General features: G+C 41.0%; 1 protein-coding gene across 2 annotated transcripts in view; it reads right to left on the bottom strand.

Annotated features, from left to right (window-relative positions):
- Positions 1-20030, bottom strand: part of ARHGAP10 (Rho GTPase activating protein 10) — a 325886-nt gene that overhangs the window by 88060 nt on the left and 217796 nt on the right. For both annotated transcript variants that reach the window (XM_027117132.1, XM_027117131.1), the window contains exons 16-18: positions 18370-18428; positions 5585-5690; positions 4006-4165 (exon numbers count right to left, since the gene is read on the bottom strand). In XM_027117132.1, coding sequence (XP_026972933.1) covers positions 4006-4165; positions 5585-5690; positions 18370-18428 — 325 coding nt within the window. The remainder of the gene's footprint in view (positions 1-4005; positions 4166-5584; positions 5691-18369; positions 18429-20030) is intronic.

Below are 20030 nucleotides of genomic sequence, written 5' to 3'. Positions count from 1 at the left end.
TGCTGGGCTTATCTTGCTGGATATCCAGACAACAACTAAAATTCTGCATGTTATAAACGGAACTCACCTTCTGCCCCAAACCCATTTTTCCCCTCCTTCCATTAATAACACCAATATTCTCCCAGGATGGAATATTCAGCATCATTTATAACACCTTCTTCTGAGGTACAAATGCAGTGCCTGGACTGTGTCTATCCCACCTCACAAACTGATGCTCTCCACCTGTAACTCACCACTCTCACGACCATGCCATGTGACCTCTCACCTGGTCTTTTATTCCTCTACTTTCTGTTGCCAACCCTGATGCCAGGTTAAGCACGAGAGGCTTAATCTTAAAAACCAGGAGAGGCCCCGATACCTCTAAAATTAGATCCAAAGTCCTAAGGTGGCCGTCTGAAACTCCCCACACCTGGCCCAGATCTCCTTCCAATCTCATCTCGTACCGCTCGCCCCTTTGCCAACAGGAGCCTCGTGTTCCCAGAACACACACCTGCTCTGTTTCTCTGATGACATGATGCCCCACACCTGAAGTGTCCCCTTAAAACACCTCCACCTGTTCAAACTCCATTCTAAAACCTACTCAAATCACCTCTTCAGGAAACGTTCCAGATTCCCCACAGGTGGACATAAACTCTCCTCGGGAGTCTCGGGGGCTCTCTCTCTATCTGTGTGAGAGCGCTTAACTCTCCACCATTTCTTCTTTTCCCTACAGGACTGTCTTCACTTCTCCCAAATCTCACACCATGTCTGATTCAGAGCAGGCACTCATGACAGATGTACTGAATTAATCCGTAACAAGTACAGTCCGTCCTCCGTGGGTTCCCCATTAGCGGATGTAATCAACAGCAGATCGAAAATATTTGGAAAAAAAGGTTCCAGAAAGTTCCAAAAAAGCAGAACTTGCATTTGCTGCATGCTGGCAACTACTTACATAGCATTTACACTGTATCAGGTATTATAAGTAATCTAGAGATGACAAAGTATACGGGAGAATGTGCATAGGTTATATGTAAATACTCTGCCATTTTATATAAAGGACCTGAGCATCCGTGGATTTTGGTATCCACAGGGGGTCCTGGAACCAATCCCCCCCCAGATACCGAGGGACAACTGTATACTTTAAGAACAAAACATATGCAGAACTCACACATTTCTGAGGCACAACCCCAATTTGAAAGTCCTTGGGAATTTCACAGTACCCTTTCCACCTGGGAAATGCAATTTTCTGGTTTGCAAGGGAAGAAAGAACTTGATAACTTTTTTGGCCCGCGAACACTTCTTTTAAAACAACATCTTAATGTACTGAGTGGAAATGAAGCCAAAACATATGGATTAAGTTTCCTATAAAGTACATATGGATTTTATGAAAACAACGAAGAGGCTTGGATAAGATGTGATCTCCAAAGCAGATTAACCAAGGGTCTTTTTCTAACTCCGAAATTAATCTGGAGCGTTCTTGCTTTAATTATATGTTGAAAGTTTCCTTTTCTGACTTAGTGACTTTCCTAGTCAGAGTTACCATTTTTCACATTCCTAGGGAAGAAAAATAAGTAACTGAGGAAAAGAAAACATTTTCCTTCTACTGTCATTACCGCCCACCCCCCCCCAATTCCTTCTCCTTCATAGACACCACCTAGGCCGTTTCATTTCATTGCTAGTTTCCCCTCCTTTTTTTAATGATAATTTTGTTTCCTTCCTCACGAGACTATTCTTTTTAACGTTTGCTAGCCCTCCTCCCTCTCTCTTTTTCTCTTTGTTCTCAAACATTAAGAGGAACCGTATCTCTCCCTCACTACATTCAAGTAAAACACCAGCTCCTTCGGGTGGTGCATGTGGATCAGTTGTCAGGGAAACATATGGCTCAGCTGGGGCCAGACATCCCTACAAAGTGTTTCTACGCAATCACCCTTGTTAGCAGAAATACTCCTCCTCATAGCAGAGCCTGGACTCCGAAGTGAAGACCACTTGAGCATGAACAACGAGCTGGGAGTGAGAGTGACAGTGGACAAGGATGAAATTGAAGAGGTGAATAAAGGGGTAATAGGGATATTAAGTTCTCAAAAATGTTCACTAATCCAAGCTCACTGCCCCTACCCAGCCCCAAGCAACCCTCTGCTTCCAAAGCTAAACTCACACACTCAATGAAGAATCTGAAAGTCACTATCTCACCTCCTCTTGGTAGGAAACCTCAGGACTGCAATCAGTATTGGTTGTGCGTTCACAGCACTATCTAGCCTGGCCACCGAAAGGGAGAGAGGAAGAACCGAAAGCCCTCTACTTCGTTCAATGAAGCTGCATCTCCGAGAGTGGGTCCAGTTCCATCTGCTGTTAACTATTATAATTGGCTCACCAATGCCACTTGGAATTCCTGTAAGATTGGTTAACAAGGTGAAAGCAGCCCTATCGATTTCCCAGCAGAAAAAAAATCGTGTACTTATCTTCCCAGCTTCAAATAAGAGAAGGAAATAGGAAGCTACGGCATTAGATGGAGAACCTTTTATCCAAGAGCAAGACCCAGAACCAGTATTTTCACAAATAAATTGGATAAAAGTTCTCTTAATTGGGATTTAATCTAATGATAGTTGCGCTCCTAAACATTGCCTCGAAGCTTATAGTCTAATCATTTCTTTTTGTCAAAATGAATAGTAGCCATCGTGCCCTGAAGCTGTCTGGATACTTCCGTACACATTAATGACAGTTTGACGGGGCCATAAGAGGAGGCATAAATGCACCACTAGCTACCAAAAAACAAAACCAAAAACCCCACCAATGTCTGACACCCACAAAACAAGCTGCTTTTACCACACAGATAAAGCAAATCTCTAACCAGGTTTCAAGCCTAGCTTTTCAGAGGGAATCGATATTTGCACCAGCTAGAACTGCTCTAGCCAACCAAGAAATGTTCTCGCAACACTTGTGCAAAAGGACTACACCTCTCTTCATCTGTCTCTTTCCCACTCCCCTGACCCCCAGAAATTTCACTGAATCCATTACTTCACCAAATAAATACTAACCAAGTGCCTAAGGAATACCAGGTATTGTTCTAAATGTGCAAAAAGATCTTTGCCCTCAAAGATCTAGAAGAAAGAAATAGATAACAACTAGAAAAATAAGTCAATTGCATAATATGTTAGACAGGGATGTGTGCTGTGGGACACAAGTCCCGAAACAGGGCTCAACCCCCTAGATCGTGACCCGCTTTCCATCAGGGACTGTAATGTTCATCTTCACCTCCCAGCACCTAATACATACTTGGCATATAACGCAATCTCAATATTTTAGAAAATTTATAAACAATTAAAGTTGTTGACCAAGCATTTTAAGTTTTCCAATTCCCTATCTTAAAAGTGAGGAAAGTTATTAGCAAGGTCCTGATCTATATGAACAGAATAAAGGGGGGAAAAATATCTAAAAGTTCTTGTAAGAGTCTATTGTATTTTGAAAAATCATGTATTCCCTTGAATACAGAGAAACAAACAACAGGATATGTTACCTAAGATTCATTTTAAACCAGAGATTCTCAACCTGGAGGCCCCGGGTTTGAGGATGTTGTGAATCCCCTGAAATTGTTAGCACAATTGCAGGGAGAGGGACAGTTGTGTGTGTTTTTCTGGGGAGAGTGTGACACAGACTGACAAAAAATGTTTTCCTTGTGTTACAGTAAACAGAATTTCAGTGAGAAATCCAAGGATAGGAACAAAGGCAGCAAAAACCATAAACAGTCCACAACGACACTGCCGATATTCATCTGCATCTGGATTAAACCTTGCTTCCTTAAACCCGTGAGATAACAGAAGACCGGGTAAAGCTTCAGATTTGTGGAACTCCATCCAAAGACAGAAGCTCCATGAGGACTTCTCAGAACCAGGCTCACCATCGTGCTAATAAAATCATTAAATAAAAAGAGAGAGAAGGAAAATCTAAGAGGACAGTTGTACCTCACACAGGGACGAGCCCAAAACAGGAATTCCCTTCTGGGGGGGGGGGGGAAATAAGCACTTTTACCTTTTCATGGTTTTCAATTAAAATTTCCACGACAATATTCTGAAACTTCAAATCCATGATGGCAGCAACAGTTTCTTCCTGTGGCCTCATCAGAGTTGGTCCAAACACCACTCCTAAATTTGCCACGGTCATGAGGTTCTGCTTGGAGTGATTTGAAACACTAATAAGATGAGCGGGGGGAAGAAAGGTCTCTGGTTAAAAGAAGGGGCAATAACTGTGGCATGCAGAGTATTTTGCAACTCTGTATTTCCCTAAAAACGAGGAGCCAGACTCAACTGTCCTCAGCGTCTGCCACTGAGATCACTGCATCTGCAAGGCCCCATGTGATGGGGTCCCTGCCTACCTTCCTACCTCCCTTTCTTTGATGCTCTGCTTAACCACAGCATCTTTCTTAATAATTCTATGTGTATGCTAAGCTTGTGTCTCTGAACACCTTCATTTACTGTTCCTTTCTACCTAGGACATTGCTTCTTTCCCCAGGTCATTATACCCTCGCTTCCAAGCACTACTAGACCACATGGCATCTTTGTAAGAATCACCTTCACAAGCACACAGAGCTTGATCAGAACACCCAACTCATCCCTCTCCCAGTACCACTGTGCAGTGAACAACCTGGGCAACTGTTCTCAGCAGCCCTGCAACCTAATTCGGGTCTCAACTCAAAAGGTCTCATCCTCAGAAACGAAGTTCCATAACAACCCACTTTATAGTCCAAAACCCAACATATATTCTTTATCTCTCACTCTACTTGGTCTTTTTACCATTTATCACCTGAAATTATTTTATATTTTTATTTTTAATGTTTATTATCTTTTCCGTCTTAGAAAGAAGGGACTTCATGAAAGTAGGGACTTTGTCTATCTTGTTCAACTATGTATCTTTGTATCAGCTAGCACCTTAAGAAGGCATTCAACCAATATTTTCTGGCCAAATGAATGAACAGCTTTACTAGCAGTAGGACCCTTGGAAACTCATAATATCCTCTGGCCTTCAGTTTCTTTTTCATGTGAAATATGGGTTGTAAAACACAGCATTCCTCAGCTTCCTCCCACCTCTAAAATTTTACAATTACAGTGATCTAGGAGTCCTTTATATATGAAGAAAGAGCTAATTTTTCCACTGAATTCTTAGTTTTTGCTTGCTTTGTAAAGAGGGAGTGAAAGGAATAAACTGGATCCTATGAAATAACTACGTATTATTGGATTAAACAAACTTGAAGGACATGTTCAGACTCAGAGTTAGGTAGGTGTGAAACCAAAGCTAAATTTGCTAACAGGCTTATAATCACATTTCCAGAATCTGTAAGCAGGGAAATGTGTAAGATTCTCTTTTCTTACTTCAAATCAAACCCTGAGTTGCTGGCAGTGACGTTAAGCAAATAATTACACGACTTCATGAGAGCATCATATTTCATCACTCTTGTCCAAAACACACACAATAAGGCAAGTGTCCAGCCTGCCCTCGCAGGTGTGGTCCCTGGTATTGTGTAAACAGCCCCAGCTCCAAGTGTTACATATCTGACACCACCGCACGGCACCCAGAGCAAAATAAAGCAAGTTCGGAAGAAAAAGAGGCTTACTTTGTTAAGTGTTTCACCAGAATATCCAACATTTCTTTATTTTTCTCCGGCAGTTTGTGTACCAAGAAATGGATAGCGTTAACACGAGATTCTGGGCTGCCGCTTTCTTTTAAGGAAAGAAAGAAAAGAAAAAGAAAAAAAATGGTTAGCAGAGAACTCAGAATCAAATATATTCCTAAAAACAATTATAATACTCATCCGTTAAATCTTCAAGCAGATAATTTACATGTATTTTGCCACTTTTCAAAGGAAAAGAAAATCCATCCATCCATCTTTCTCCCTATTATGAATCTTCTATGCCTCCCCCTATGACGTAATGTCAGCGGGGCTGCAATTAGTGCCTTTCCCTCTGCTGATATTTAAGAAGAGAGGGCAACGACGGATTCTCCCTCTGGCATGCTGCACCTCAAGTCTGCTCCTCCTCGCTTACCTGATGAGTCTAGTCACTGGGTCACTGCCCCACATTGGAATGCAAATAAAATACCAGGATTAGGTTCCTCCCTTTTATGGGTTAAACTTTATCCCCCCCAAATGATATGCTGAAACTGCAAACCCTCCTCCACCCCAGTATCTCAGAATGCGACTATTTTTAAATGTACCAGGGATTTGTTTTTATCAGGTGTGGTAAGACACGCAGACATGGAAACAACTCTCAGGAACGAAGACGCTTGTCCTCACAGATCCCTAGAAACGGGAGGCATGGCATGACATGCAGGGCCGCATGGGGAAGCACCTGGGAGGTCAGGAGGCAATGAGCAAAAGGAAAATGTGGGCAAGAGGGTTTATTACAGTATTCACATGAAGGAACAGGCAAGGCAGGGTAAGCAGGCTTAAGACTGGTTGCTGTGAATTTTTTCAGCAGGCTCGGGGGTATAGAGATTGTTCCTGATTACCTGGTTCCTGGCTCTGAGGCAGTTAAGGCAGAAGAATATTGGTCTGGAGTGTTCGAACCCAAAAGATGGGGTCGGGGAGGGAAAAACGGGCTCTGGATTGGTTAGTCTGCACATGGAAAGTGTGCTCAGGTTAATCTCTAGGAATTGGTTAGCCCCAGGAAGGGCAGTCTCCAGGGTCAGTCAAGCCCCAGATGTCAAAACATTAGAATAATGAGACATGACAGTACTTATTTGGAATGAGGTCACTGCAGATATCGTTAGTTAAAATGAGACCACAGTGGGGCAGGGTGGTCCTTTAATCCAAGGACTGGTATCCTTATAAGAAAACAAAGACGTAGAGGGAAGATGGCCACGTGAAGACAGACATACAGGAGAGTATCATGTATCAATGGAGACACAGATTGAAGAGATGCGCCTACAAGCCAAGGAATGCCAAGGATTGCCAGGAAACACCAGAAGGTGGATGGGGCAAGGCTCCTTCCCTAGAGCCTTCCAAGGAAGCATGGCTCTGCTGACACCCTGATTTGGGACCCCACCTCTAGAATTGTGAGAGAATAAATTTCTGCTGTTTTAAGCCGTCTGGTTTGTGGTACTTTGTCACAGCAGCTCTAGCGAACAAATATTGAATATATTACCTTTATCCCTTAGACTTTGGTATTAATGATCGGCCATGGCTCTTACGAACAATGTGCCCAAATTCCCTTTATTGTGTTGATAGAATATTATGGGACAAATCGATCCAATGCTTATTATTGAGAATTATGCTAGAGTTGTCAGGGGTGTCAAAGAAGTGACCCATAAGAACTAGGTGCTCCGTTTACCACAGCAGGAAGGAAGGTTACAAATCGCTATGGAAGTTCACAGAGAGAGGCCAGGGATGCTCAGGAAGGTTTCGCATAAGGGAGAATGTTTGAGTCAGGGCTTGAAGAACGGGAGAGGTTTCAGGGAAGGGTGGAACTAAGGGGTGTGGGGTACATTCTGGATTCAGCAAACAGTGTGAGAAAATACACAGCCTATTCAGAGACCGCTCCTAAGCTTACATAAAGGTGGTCAGGGCCAAACTCTGGTCCGTAAACACCAATATTACTCAGCCATAAAAAAGAACAAAATAAAAAAATATATATATAAAAATTAAAAAATAAGAAGAAGAAGAACAAAATAATACCATGTGCAGCAACATGGATGGACCTAGAGAATGTCATACTGAGTGCAGTAAGTCAGACAGAGAAAGACAAATATATGATATCGCTTATAGGTGGAATCTAAAAAACAATGGTACAAATGAACTTATTTACAAAACAGAAATAGAGTCACAGATGTAGAAAACAAACTTATGGCTACCAAGGGGGAAGTGGGGGGAGGGATAAATTGGGAGATCAGGATTGACATATACACACTACTATATATAAAATAGATAACTAATAAGGACCTACTGTATAGCACAGGGAACTCTGCTCAGTACTCTGTAATGACCTACCTGGCAAAAGAATCTAAAAAAGAGTAGATATATGTATAAATGATTCACTTTGCTGTACAGCAGAAACTAACACAACATTGTAGATCAACTCTACTCCAATAAAAATTAGTTAAAAAAGAGAACTTGTCTTTACTGGTTGCTTCTAAATTAGTCACTGAAAGTAAAGCAAGGAAGGGATACAAGGAGAGTTAAATTGGGGGGAAGACATACCTGACATTTGTAGAGGATGAATTAGAATGGGGAAAAGAGCAAACTAAGAGGGAACCGCTATGTGGTCAAGAAGTATTGAGGCAGCAAGGGGCGGGGACTGGGGTGGGGAAAGGGATCAAACTACAAATAAGGAAATAGAGCAAAGAAGTATAGTTTGCAGTCAGATGGTGGAATCACCGCTTCCAAGTGACAGCTAAGTGGCCTTGGGCAAGTTACCTAACCTCGCTGGGCCTCAGGGTCCTCACCTGCAAAATGAAGCGAATAGCACTACCTCAGAAGGCCACTTGAGATTCCGTGAGGCGGCATCTGTAAAGCACTTAGCCCCAGCACCTGGCATACAGAGGCGCTGGACCGCTGTTAGCAGTCACTGCTGATGCTGTTCACGTCACTGTTGATGTCTGTGTTCCTCTTATGTCAGAGCTACTATGGAAGAGGTAGAACTGACAGGATTTAGCCTCAGACCGGCTACGGGTCAAAGGAAAGAGGCAAAGATGACTGACGTTTCATGTCCTGGTTACCTGGCAGTACAGTCAGTTCTGCTGACAGACAGGAACCCAGGAGGCGAAGCGGGTTTGGGGAGGAAGACGATGGTGGAAGTGATGGAGAAAGTGACATTCAGGGGCTGCTATTCTAGCAGGTATCTGGGAAGGGGAAGAGGCTTTAGAGCTGAAGGCCAGCCACGCTCTCCAAAGGGTGTGACCTCCAGCACGTGGCCAAGGCTGCCCGAGTATTTCAGAGGCTAACAGAGGACGCGGTGGGGAAAAGAGCTCCAAAGACATACAGGGGAGCTAAGCAAAGCACAGGAGGAGGAAGAGACAAGAGGACCAGGGAGTTTCAGGGTCATCAGAAAGTCAAGTGAGAAGAAACCTGCGAACTGGGGAGCTAGTGCTATCCAGAGTTACGGGAGACTGGGGAATCGAAAGACAGAGAAGGGGGCCACGGCTAAATTTACCAATTTTTACAAAAAAAGAGGTTAAAGAGTGAAGTGCTGAAGAGGATGGAGAGGGTGGGTTTCAGACCAATGGTTCAAAACAGAAGGAAGGGAAGGGAAGGGGAAAGAAAGGTAAAGCAGATCAAGAACAGGGAATTTGAGTGGGAGGGAGGGAGAAGCAAGAGGGAAGAGACATGGGAACATATGTATATGTATAACTGATTCACTTTGTTATAAAGCAGAAACTAACACACCATTGTAAAGCAATTATACTCCAATAAAGATGTAAAAAAAAAAAAGAACAGGGAATTTGGTGGGGCTTTTTTGTTTGGTTTTTATAACTAAGGTGCAATTGACATGTAACATTATATTAGTTTCAGGTGTACAACATAGTGATTCAATATTTGGATACACTGCAAAATGATCACCACAATAAGTTACCAATTTTTTTTCTTGTGATGAGAATTTTTAAGATCTACTCTCTTGGGACTTCCCTGGTGGCGCAGTGGTTAGGAGTCCGCCTGCCAATGCAGGAGACACGGGTTCGAGCCCTGGTCCGGGAGGATCCCACATGCCACAGAGCAGCTAAGCCCGTGTGCTACAACTGCTGACCCAGCGCTCCAGAGCCCGCAAGCCACAACTACTGAAGCCTGCGTGCCTGGAGCCCGTGCTCCGCAGCAGGAGAGGCCACTGCAATGAGAAGCCCACGTGTAGCAACAAAGACCCAATGCAGCCAAAAATACATACATAAAATAAATTTATATAAAAAAAGATCTACTCTCTTAACAACTTTCAAATATACAATACAGTATTAGCAACTATAGTCATCATGCTGTACATTACATCCTCACGACTCATTTATCTTTTTTTTTTCTCATTTATCTTATAATTGGAAGTCTGTACCTTTTGACCCACTTCTCCCACTTTGCCCACCCCCTGGCCTCCCACCTCTGTCAACCATCCATCTGTTCTCTGTACCTATGAACTTGGGTTTTTTGTTTTGGATTTTTTTTTTAAGAGTCCACAAATAAGTGAGATGATAAAGTATTTATCTTTCTCTGCTTGACTTAGGGAATTTTTTTTTCAAAACGATAATAGTTTCACCTTATCATTGTAAAAATTAAATATCTTTTCTGCTAAAATTTTAGGAAACATAGATAAAATAAAAATTCAGTTGAAAAAAACACTAAAAATCTGAAACATATAGAGTTGAGAAAGACCAAGCAATCAGATTACACAGAACTCCTACAAATCAGAAAAGAGAGAACCCAAAAGAAAAACAGGGAGAAGCACGGAGCAGAAACTTCATGAAAGGGGACAGCCATACCACCAATAAGTGTATGGAAAAAGCACTAAACCTCATTAGTTATCAGAAAAACAGAAATTAAAACCACAATAAAGGATTCCTATACACCCATCAGGATGGCTTTAAGTGAATATTAAGCTTGGGCAAGGACACGAAGAAACTGGAACTGTCATAGAGTAACTGGGTGGGAATAATTAAATGGTACAACCACTCTGGAGAACTGTTAGTTAGGCAGTATCTACTAATGTTGAACACACACATTCCCACGACCCCAAAATGTCATTCATAGAACCATTCACTAAAGAACACATAGCAGAATGTTCTCGGCAGCAGCATCCTTGGTAACAGTCCAAAACCGAAGCAACTCAAGTACCCATCAAGAGCAGAACGGGAGGGTGGTGGTATATTCATACCATGGAATACTGTACTGCAATGAGAGTGAATGATCCACTGATTCACGCAACAGGAATGAATCTCACAAGATAAGCAAAAGAAGCCAGACACACTGGTATATTATGTCTGATTCCATTTACAAAAAAGGTCAAATGCAGCAACCCTCGCCTGTGGTGTCAGAAGTCAGGAGCGTGCTTACATATCATGGGGGTGGATGGTGACTGTGTAGGTATGAGACAGGGCTTCTGACAATGTTTTTTTTTTTTTTTTTTTTTTTTTTGCAGTTCACGGGCCTCTCACTGTTGTGGCCTCTCCCGTTGAGGAGCACAAGCTCCGGATGCGCAGGCTCAGCTGCCATGGCTCACGGGCCCAGCCACTCTGCGGCATGTGGGATCTTCCCAGACCGGGGCACGAACCCATGTCCCCTGCATCGGCAGGCGGACTCTCAACCACTGCGCCACTAGGGAAGCTCTTTTTTTTTTTTTTTGACTGCACCACTTGGCTTGTGGGATCTTAGCTCCCCAACCAGGGATCGAACCCGGGCCCTCGGCTGTGAAAGCGCAGTGTCCTAAACACTGGACCACCAGGAAATTCCCCAATGTTCTATTTCTTGATCTGGGGGCCGATTACATGGCTATCTTGACTCTGAAAATTCATTAAGCTGTACACTTATTATTTACACTTATTAGTTGTGCACATTTCTGTTATATTTCAACAAAAAGTTTCTTAAAGTTACTCACACAGTAAATCTCAACCTAAGATAAGCTAGTAATTTTTAAAATTATTTCAGATCCTTTTTCAACAAGATATTGAATATAATTCCCTGTGCTATACAGTAGGTCCTTGTTGTTTATCTATTTTATATATAGTAGTGTGTATCTGTTACTCCCAAGCTCCTAATTTATTTCCCCCTCCCCTTTCCCTTTTGGTAACCATAAGTTTATTTTCAATGTCTGTGAGTCTATTTCTGTCTTGTAAATAAGTTCATTTGTATCATTTTTTTTAGATTCCACATATAAGTGATATATTGTAATTGTCTTTTTCTTTCTGACTTACTTCACTTAGTATGATAATCTCTAGGTCCATCCACGTTGCTACAAATGGCATTATTTCATTCTTTTCTATGGCTAATATTCCATTGTGTGTGTGTATGTGTGTATACACACACATCTTCTTTACTCATTCATCTGTTGATGGACATTTAGGCTGCTTCCATGTCTTGGCTATTGTAAATAGTGCTGCTATGAACACTGGGGTGCGTATATCTTTTCGAATTAGAGTTTTCATCTTTCCCAGATATATGCCCAGGAGTGGGACTGCTGGATCATATGGTATCTCTATTTTTAGAATTTTAAGGACATTCCATACTGCTCTCTATAGTGGCTACCCTAGTAACTTTTAAATTTAATCATTTCAGAGTTTTCCTTCCTTTTTGGTAATGAGATGTTCCAACAACCTATTTCATTTAATATATAATGGAGGGACTTCCCTGGTGGCGCAGTGGTTAAGAATCCGCCTGCCAATGCAGGGGACATGGGTTCGAGCTCTTCTCCAGGAAGATCCCACATGCCACAGAGCAGCTTAGCTCGTGCACCACAACTACTGAGCCCGTGTTCCTAGAGCCCATGCTCCGCAACGAGAAGCCCGCGCACCGCAACGAAGAGTAGCCCCCGCTCGCCACAACTAGAGGAAGCCCACGTGCAGCAACAAAGACCCAACGTGGCCAAAAATAGATAAATAAAATTAATTAATTAAAAAAATATATATATAATGGACATCTCTCCATGCCTTTAAATGGCGTGCACACCACCAATTTTACGAATATTTAGATCGGTCCCAACGTTTGTAAAGTTAAGTTTGCGCCAATTTACACTTCCAGGAGTAGTGTCTGGGAGGGAGGAACGAGATTTTACAACACAGAACACACTGTTGCTAAAGGGAGGGGAGGGAAAAGGCTAGGAAATGAACAGGCACGTGATAAAGCAGAACGCAAACAATCAAATCGTGTAAAAGACTCTTCGATGCAGACGACATTTGTCTTCGAAAATAAAAGTACAGCTATCTAAAGAGTTAGGTGATAAATTACAATCAAGTTTTTCATCTGGAGTTAAAACCAACATAATGCCTTACTAAATCAAAGCTGGAGGAAAATGAAAGCAATAAAAATATAATAGCATTTTCAACTCACAGCTTTGATTTTTGAAATGAAATTAAAGCAGGGACTCTGAAAAAGTCAAAAATTCCAAAGGAAGAAAAGAATAACTGCCTAGAATGAGAATTTTGTACGTTCAAAGACTGAACATTTTTGAAAACTTCACTGAAACACTTTCTAACTCGTGTGTGTCTTGTCATTAATAATCATTTTCCTCCAAAGAAAACCCAACTTTAATATTTTTTTATTCATTACTTATTGAGAAACACAAGATAGGAAAATAGCTTCCCACCTTCTAAGGATAAGGGCCTTCATTTCTAAGTGGAAAATACTAGAATCAGTTTTAAAAATAAAATCAAAACCTTCCACTTGCTTTTTTGAGTCCCTCTCCCACCAGCTCACTCCCATCTCATTTGAAATCATACACACATTCTTTGCCAAGTCTGCTTTTTCCCTTTTCTTCCAAAAAGAAGAATTTGTGCACAGTAAAACTTGTTCCCCATCTTGTTTCATTTTGATATTAATTAATGCTTTGTATTAATGGGCATTTTCATGTGGCTACAATAATGACTTTAAGGTACTCAAAAAGTTTTCTAAGATAAATTACCCTTAGTTGCTTATGCTATGTGCATTTCATTATATTTTAATTGATATAAATTACAAAGAATACATAGCATAACTTTTTAAAAATCTGAGATACTGAATTAATCATAACACTAAATTCCTGACGAATGCCAGGGACCAGAGTTTACTGTAATAGCAAAAGCATTTTTAATTGTGAAACTACAAATCAGCATCTACAACACTTAATGTCTATCTGCTTATGTTGCTATGCCAGCTAATGGAGACTGAAAAAGATAGGAGCGTAGCTTACTTGACCTTATCAAAGACACACAGACAGGGAAACTTAAATTTGATATTTAAACGTCATCAGTCAGCAATACTGTAATTTCAGGAAAGCATTAGCAGTAACCATTCAAGCACTTCCCACAGCACACGGGGCTTCAATTACCAGACATCAAGCATCCCAGTCCTTCTGTGGGAGACACTATCTAATACCAGCAATTGACTACAGCAGGCTAAGATAGCTTGATGTCATTAAGCATCCGATTCCTTTAATTTCCAGATTTCTGAGTCCCTCCCCACCAAGACAACATGATTTTGTCTTGTTTCCCCTGTCTTGTTTCCCCAGGTTTACCAATAAGGATAGAACATTCTGGCTAAGCAAATGCCAGTGCCTTGGATCCTATAATAGTTTTCTTTTTCATCATAAGTGACTAAAGAACTTTGTGATTATGATTTTGCTTCCCAGGTACCTTGACTACAGGAAGAAAACATACTGAAGACAGCAAGACAAGTGTTCTGGTCTGGGGGACAGAAATTTTTTGTGTGATGCCATATTAGGCGTCCAGGCTTCAGCTGTCATTCTCAAACCAAGTTTAACGTGAGTCCAGCCCTGAAGCATGGATCCAATTCTTACCAATATGATCTGTCAGAGACTCTGAGCCTGAAAGGCTGAGACACACACCAAGGACTACAACATTCTCAAAGGTAATAAACATCATGCAGTAAGAGATCCAGGTAAATGCCTGCCAGCCTTCCCCAGCTGGGAACGACCTTCTGACTCCTGCGTAAACCAAGCAAACTGTACTTTCATCTTATAAATTTCTATACTAAAGGCCCATTATATTCTCTTGCAAGATGGATGGTGTGAAATAATAATAAATATACGTATACTGGTCTCTACACCCTGTTCCTGATGCTGAGCTCCTAAAAGTCTTGTATTTGGGGGTGCTCAGAGAGTCTTTTGTTCTAGTATTTCTAGTTTCTTTTTTTATTTTTTTTTATTTTTGCGGTACGCGGGCCTCTCACTGCTGTGACCTCTCCCTTCGCGGAGCACAGGCTCCGGACGCGCAGGCTCAGCGGCCATGGCTCATGGGCCCAGCCGCTCCACGGCATGTGGGATCCTCCCAGACCGGGGCACGAACCTGTGTCCCCTGCATTGGCAGGCGGACTCTCAACCACTGCGCCACCAGGGAAGCCCTCTAGTTTCTGATACAGAGCTCCTAGGGGCTCTGTCATTTCCTGAGTGATCGGAATGTCTGACACCAAGCTCCTAAGTCCCCTGGAATTTGGGGGCTGATAAGAACATCTTCTGTTTTAATGAGGTGGCTTTTGGTGGGCTTCTAGATGGGGGCTGGTCACAAGAGAGGTTAGAAGCTTGGAATTTTCAGATCTACCCACCATTCTCTGGAGAGGGGAGGGGGCAAGAAATGGAGCTAACAATCCCTCATGGCTACAGGATGAAGCCTTCATAAAAATCCCCCCAGCACAGGGTATGGACTCTAGCAAATTCTCATGTCCAAGGTAGGGGTTACGAGAAAGCTGATTTCTAGCCGGTCAGTCATGGCACAGGGATATTGGCTTGGTGCTTTGTGACAGCCTGGAGGGGTGGGATGGGGAGGGTGGGAGGGAGGGAGACGCAACAGGGAAGACATATGGGAACATATGTTTATGTATGACTGATTCACTTTGTTATAAAGCAGAAACTAACACACCATTGTAAAGCAATTATACCCCAATAAAGATGTTAAAAAAAAAAAAAAAAAAGTCCCAGGGATAACCTGGGACTTGGAACTGGTGTCTTTCATGGGGGGTGCAGTTTTGTAGGACGAGTCCTTAACTTGTGGGATCAGAGGCTAACTCCAGATAAACAGAATCAGACCTGAATCCAACTGCAGGACACACAGCTGGCATCACAGAATTGGTTGGTGTGGGGAAAACCCACACATTTGGTGACCAGAAGTGCAGTACTATGTGTGTACAGAAGACACACAGGAGTGACTTTCCTAGACAGAGGGTCTCCAGTTCCTTTTAGCAATTTTAAGTTAACTCCCTCAGCTGAAAGGGTTATTTGGACGCTTTCAAAAAAATTTTTTTTTAATTTCTCAATGCATTCACCATTGACCAGTAGGTATTTCTTTTAAGAATGAAAAACAAAAGATGTTTGCCTTCTGTGGTGACAACAAAGAAAGAAAATTCACATTTGTATCACACACTCCAGAAATTAACTCACAGGTTCTCAACGGAACTCTACAGGAAAGAAACTGATGAGAAGAAATGAAGGGACCCATGAGAAACCTTCAGAACCCTCAGCAGGGAGGGGAGAAAAGACCATCTCAACACCACAGAACAGACTGAAACTACTGCACATGACTGAAAAGAATCAAAATTTAGTTTCCATACTGGTGTGAGAGGCAGTAACAGAGATGGGTGATGCTTGATCATTTTAGAAGTCAGCTCAGCTAAGACTCTGCAGCAAAACAAGGGAATCTCTGCCATCGTTAATGGAAAATGATAGTTTAACTGCAATTCCAAGTTTCCAACATTATTCAAGAGGAGACTAATCCTGGCCACCTGATTTCTGTGACCGTTTTAGTCAACACTGGAAAGGACACATGCAAAGATCGGAGGACCTGCTTCTATACTCTCTGCTGAGAGTGCTCACAAGAGAACTGAATAAAAAATGAAAGTCTGCACTGGAAATGTTGGCCATGAAAATACACCCATTTAATATACGTACTTTTCCCCATTAAATAAGGTAACTATGGGTCCCATGCCAACCGTAACTCCACTTGGGTGCAAATACCTGCCAATAATACAGTAGCTACAGTGTTTCTCTGGAACAGGCTTGTTATTCAAATCATTGTGAAGACTCTATGTCAGATCCCAACATAGTCAGGAAGCAGAACACAAGGTACTCGTCTAGGAGGTGATGCTACCCTTCATACTGGCACAATGTCTTCTCCCACAGTGTTGAAAGATAGCCTCAACAACTCTTGAAACTCACCTCCTACCACCACGGACTTAGTAAACACTTCTAAGTTCCTACCTCTTCATCTGGTAAAATACATCGATGTTAGAATTTCAAACACACTGGATTCGGTTACAAGGCGTGATAATGATACTAACCTGTGGTAACTGAAAACTTTATTCCATAATCCCTTTATCTTTCTCCAATTCTCAAAGGATTCTAGATTAAAATTGGCACTCTTCTGCTTTTTCCAGTCTCTGAGGCAAACATGAAACAACTGTCCTCCAATGAGAGTTTAATTTCTCTTCCCCCAGTTTGCCAAAAATGCCACGGGGAAGAATCAAAACAACTAAGCATTTGCTTGAGTTTTTGCCAAGAAATCTTTCCCTCACTTCCTTGATCATACAAACTCCCTTTAAAAAGAAAAAAGAAATCCTCTTCCAGGTGAAAACAAAAGTGAACAGAACCATATTTTTGCCTTTTCCAAATGCCTGTTTTATATGTAGAGTCGAACTGGGCCTAACTATTCCTTCTTTCTGCAACCTCCTAGGAACCTTCGTGCTGGCTGGAGCAGGGACCTCACAAGAAGATACATTTAAAGCAATGTTCAGGCAGGAGTAACATAGGACCCAAGGGATTGCGCTAAAGTTTTCAACAGATTAAACGATGGAATACATCCAAGGGAAGAAAATAAAAGGAAATGGAGATACAGTTACAACTACTGTCAGTGCACCTGTGAAAACCAATACTGCAGGTTTTAGCCAGTGGAACTGGGGTTTTGAATTTTAAATAAAGATCTCCAAAATCTGGCAAGTCACTTAGCATGTCTCCACCTTCCTTTCCTTAACTATTAAATACCTAACCCCAGAATATTTTGGAAGACTGGGATGATTTAACACCAAGTGTCGAATAGAAAAACTGAATGTGTACAACAGACAGTGTAAGAGAGTGTATCAGAGAGAGAAAGCAAGAAAGCTCGAAATGAGTATGACTCACAAAAAATTTAATCACAAATTAAAATGCTACCAACTCTAAGCCTTTTTCATTTAACATTTTATCACATAGAATTCACTCTCTACCAAATATTGTGTGGGCTTCCGGTATGAGCTCACAATATTCCTTCTGCCTGCAATTTCCATCTCAATATCTTTCTACGTGAAGTCATTTCCAACATGCGAATCTCTCCGAATCTGCTAATCTCCCCAACCGTCTGTAAGTTAAATACTCCTGTGTTCCCATCGTACTGTGCTCACGTCATTATTATATACATTATGGTCCAGGGAGAGGTGTGTGCGCCCCAATACTTGCTAAAGAATTGGCTCCTGGGGGCAGAAATCCTTTCATGGCTCTATATATTCATTATATACCAGTGACTAGTGCACAGTAGGACATAAATACATGTCTGTGAGTGAATGAATGAATGAATGAATGAATATATTAATTGTCCCTTTTTTCATCTTCTAAAAAGGGGGGGCAAACACCTCCTCAAGTGATTTCCATTTTTAACACAGATTACAATAACATAAAGATAAATTTTTCATGTGGAAATTTCAGTTTGTACACACTGTCAATCACAAAACTGTTTCTATCACCTCAATGCAATACGTACTGGCTGGAACGATGAAGTCTCCGTGTAATTCATAGGTCATCAGCGGCTCTGGAAGACTCCTGTATTAAAAGGACAGCTTAGAATTACCAAACAAATACAAATAGGTCACCTCTTTTTGCATTCATTTTTTATAAAAGGATATTAAATATGTCATGCATTTCTTAATGTACAAAACTTCCCTAGGAAATACTTTTACATATCAAAGAAGATACATCACTCAAATGGATTCCTTTATTAAGTGTTATCTGCACCACGCACTGTCCAAGCTTAAGTAGTCACAAATCTCTATCAGATCTAAGCACACAGTATTTCATATTTAATCTTGGAAAGTACCTTTATAAACATCTGATTTCATGTATAAAACTCCCTTCCACATACTAACTTATTTAAAGTCAAATATTCTATCCAACCAAATATAAACATATAATTTTGAAAATCACCTCTAGGATATTAACTGGATGCCACAAAAAAAAATATGGAAAAGATTAAACAAATTTAAAGAAATCAAGTCCTCTTTTTTTTTTAAGATTTTTTTGATGTGGACCATTTTTAAAGTCTTTATTGAATTTGCTATAATACTGTTTCTATGTTTTGTTTTGTTTTTGTTTTTGTTTTGGCCATGAGGCATGTGGGATCTTAGCTCCCTGACCAGGTATCGAACCCACACCCCCTGCACTGGAAGGTGAATTCTTAACCACTGGACCACCAGGGAAATCCCTCCAGTCCTCTTCTCTTACATCTCTATTATAAAAATATGATATCCAATATTGATATATGTCTATGAAATAACAGAGGAATGAAATAAAATTGATGACAACTTAAAAAACACCCATATCATTTTAATTTTCTACAAACAGATTACATAAATGGTAGATTTTTATCCTGTGGTCAACAGAATGTTACAGTTCAATCAACATTTATACATATCTTAAATTTTAAAAGACCAGATCTCCAGACTGTATAAACACCTAAAGAACACTAAGACAAGTTATCAATCTGTACAGCCCTTCTGGAGGGCAATCTGGCAAGATAAAAGATAAAAACTTTTAAAAGGTTTAAATCACGTAGGCCAGAAACTCCTCTTCAAATGCTTAAAAAAAAAGACATCAAAGATACACACACAAAAAAATTTTAAACATATGCAAAAGCCCCAAAAAAATGCCAGGGATAAAGAAGGTCATTTCATATTGATAAAGAGGTCAATTCATCAAGAAGACATAATAATCCTAAATGGCTGTTTGTTTTTTTTAACAATCCTAAATGTTAGTGGGTCTAATAACAGGATCTTCAAAATCCAGGAGGCAAAAATGGATGCAACTGCAAGGAGAAATAGACAAACCCACAAATATGGCCAGGGACTTAAATACCTCTGTGTCTCAATAACGGATAGAACGAGTAGACAAAATCAGTTAGGATAGAGAAGATTTGACCAAAGCTATCAACCAACTTCACCTGACGGGTACGTCCATCACCTAAATGAAACGCCATCCAAAAGCAACAGAAGACACATTCTTTCCCAGTGCATATGAAGCATTTATCAAGATAAAGAGATCCTGGACCATGAAACACATCTCCATAAATTTAAAAGGGTTCAATTTATACAGGGTATTTCTCTGATTACAGTAAAAATTAAATTAGAAATCAATAACAGAGATATCTAG

Source organism: Aethalodelphis obliquidens, unplaced genomic scaffold (assembly GCF_003676395.1).
Source record: "Aethalodelphis obliquidens isolate GAN/ISIS:26980383/991018 unplaced genomic scaffold, ASM367639v1 scaffold17, whole genome shotgun sequence".
Lineage (NCBI taxonomy): Eukaryota > Metazoa > Chordata > Mammalia > Artiodactyla > Delphinidae > Aethalodelphis > Aethalodelphis obliquidens.
The sequence above is the reverse complement of the archived record's forward strand: the minus strand, read 5'-3'. Positions and strand labels throughout refer to the sequence as shown.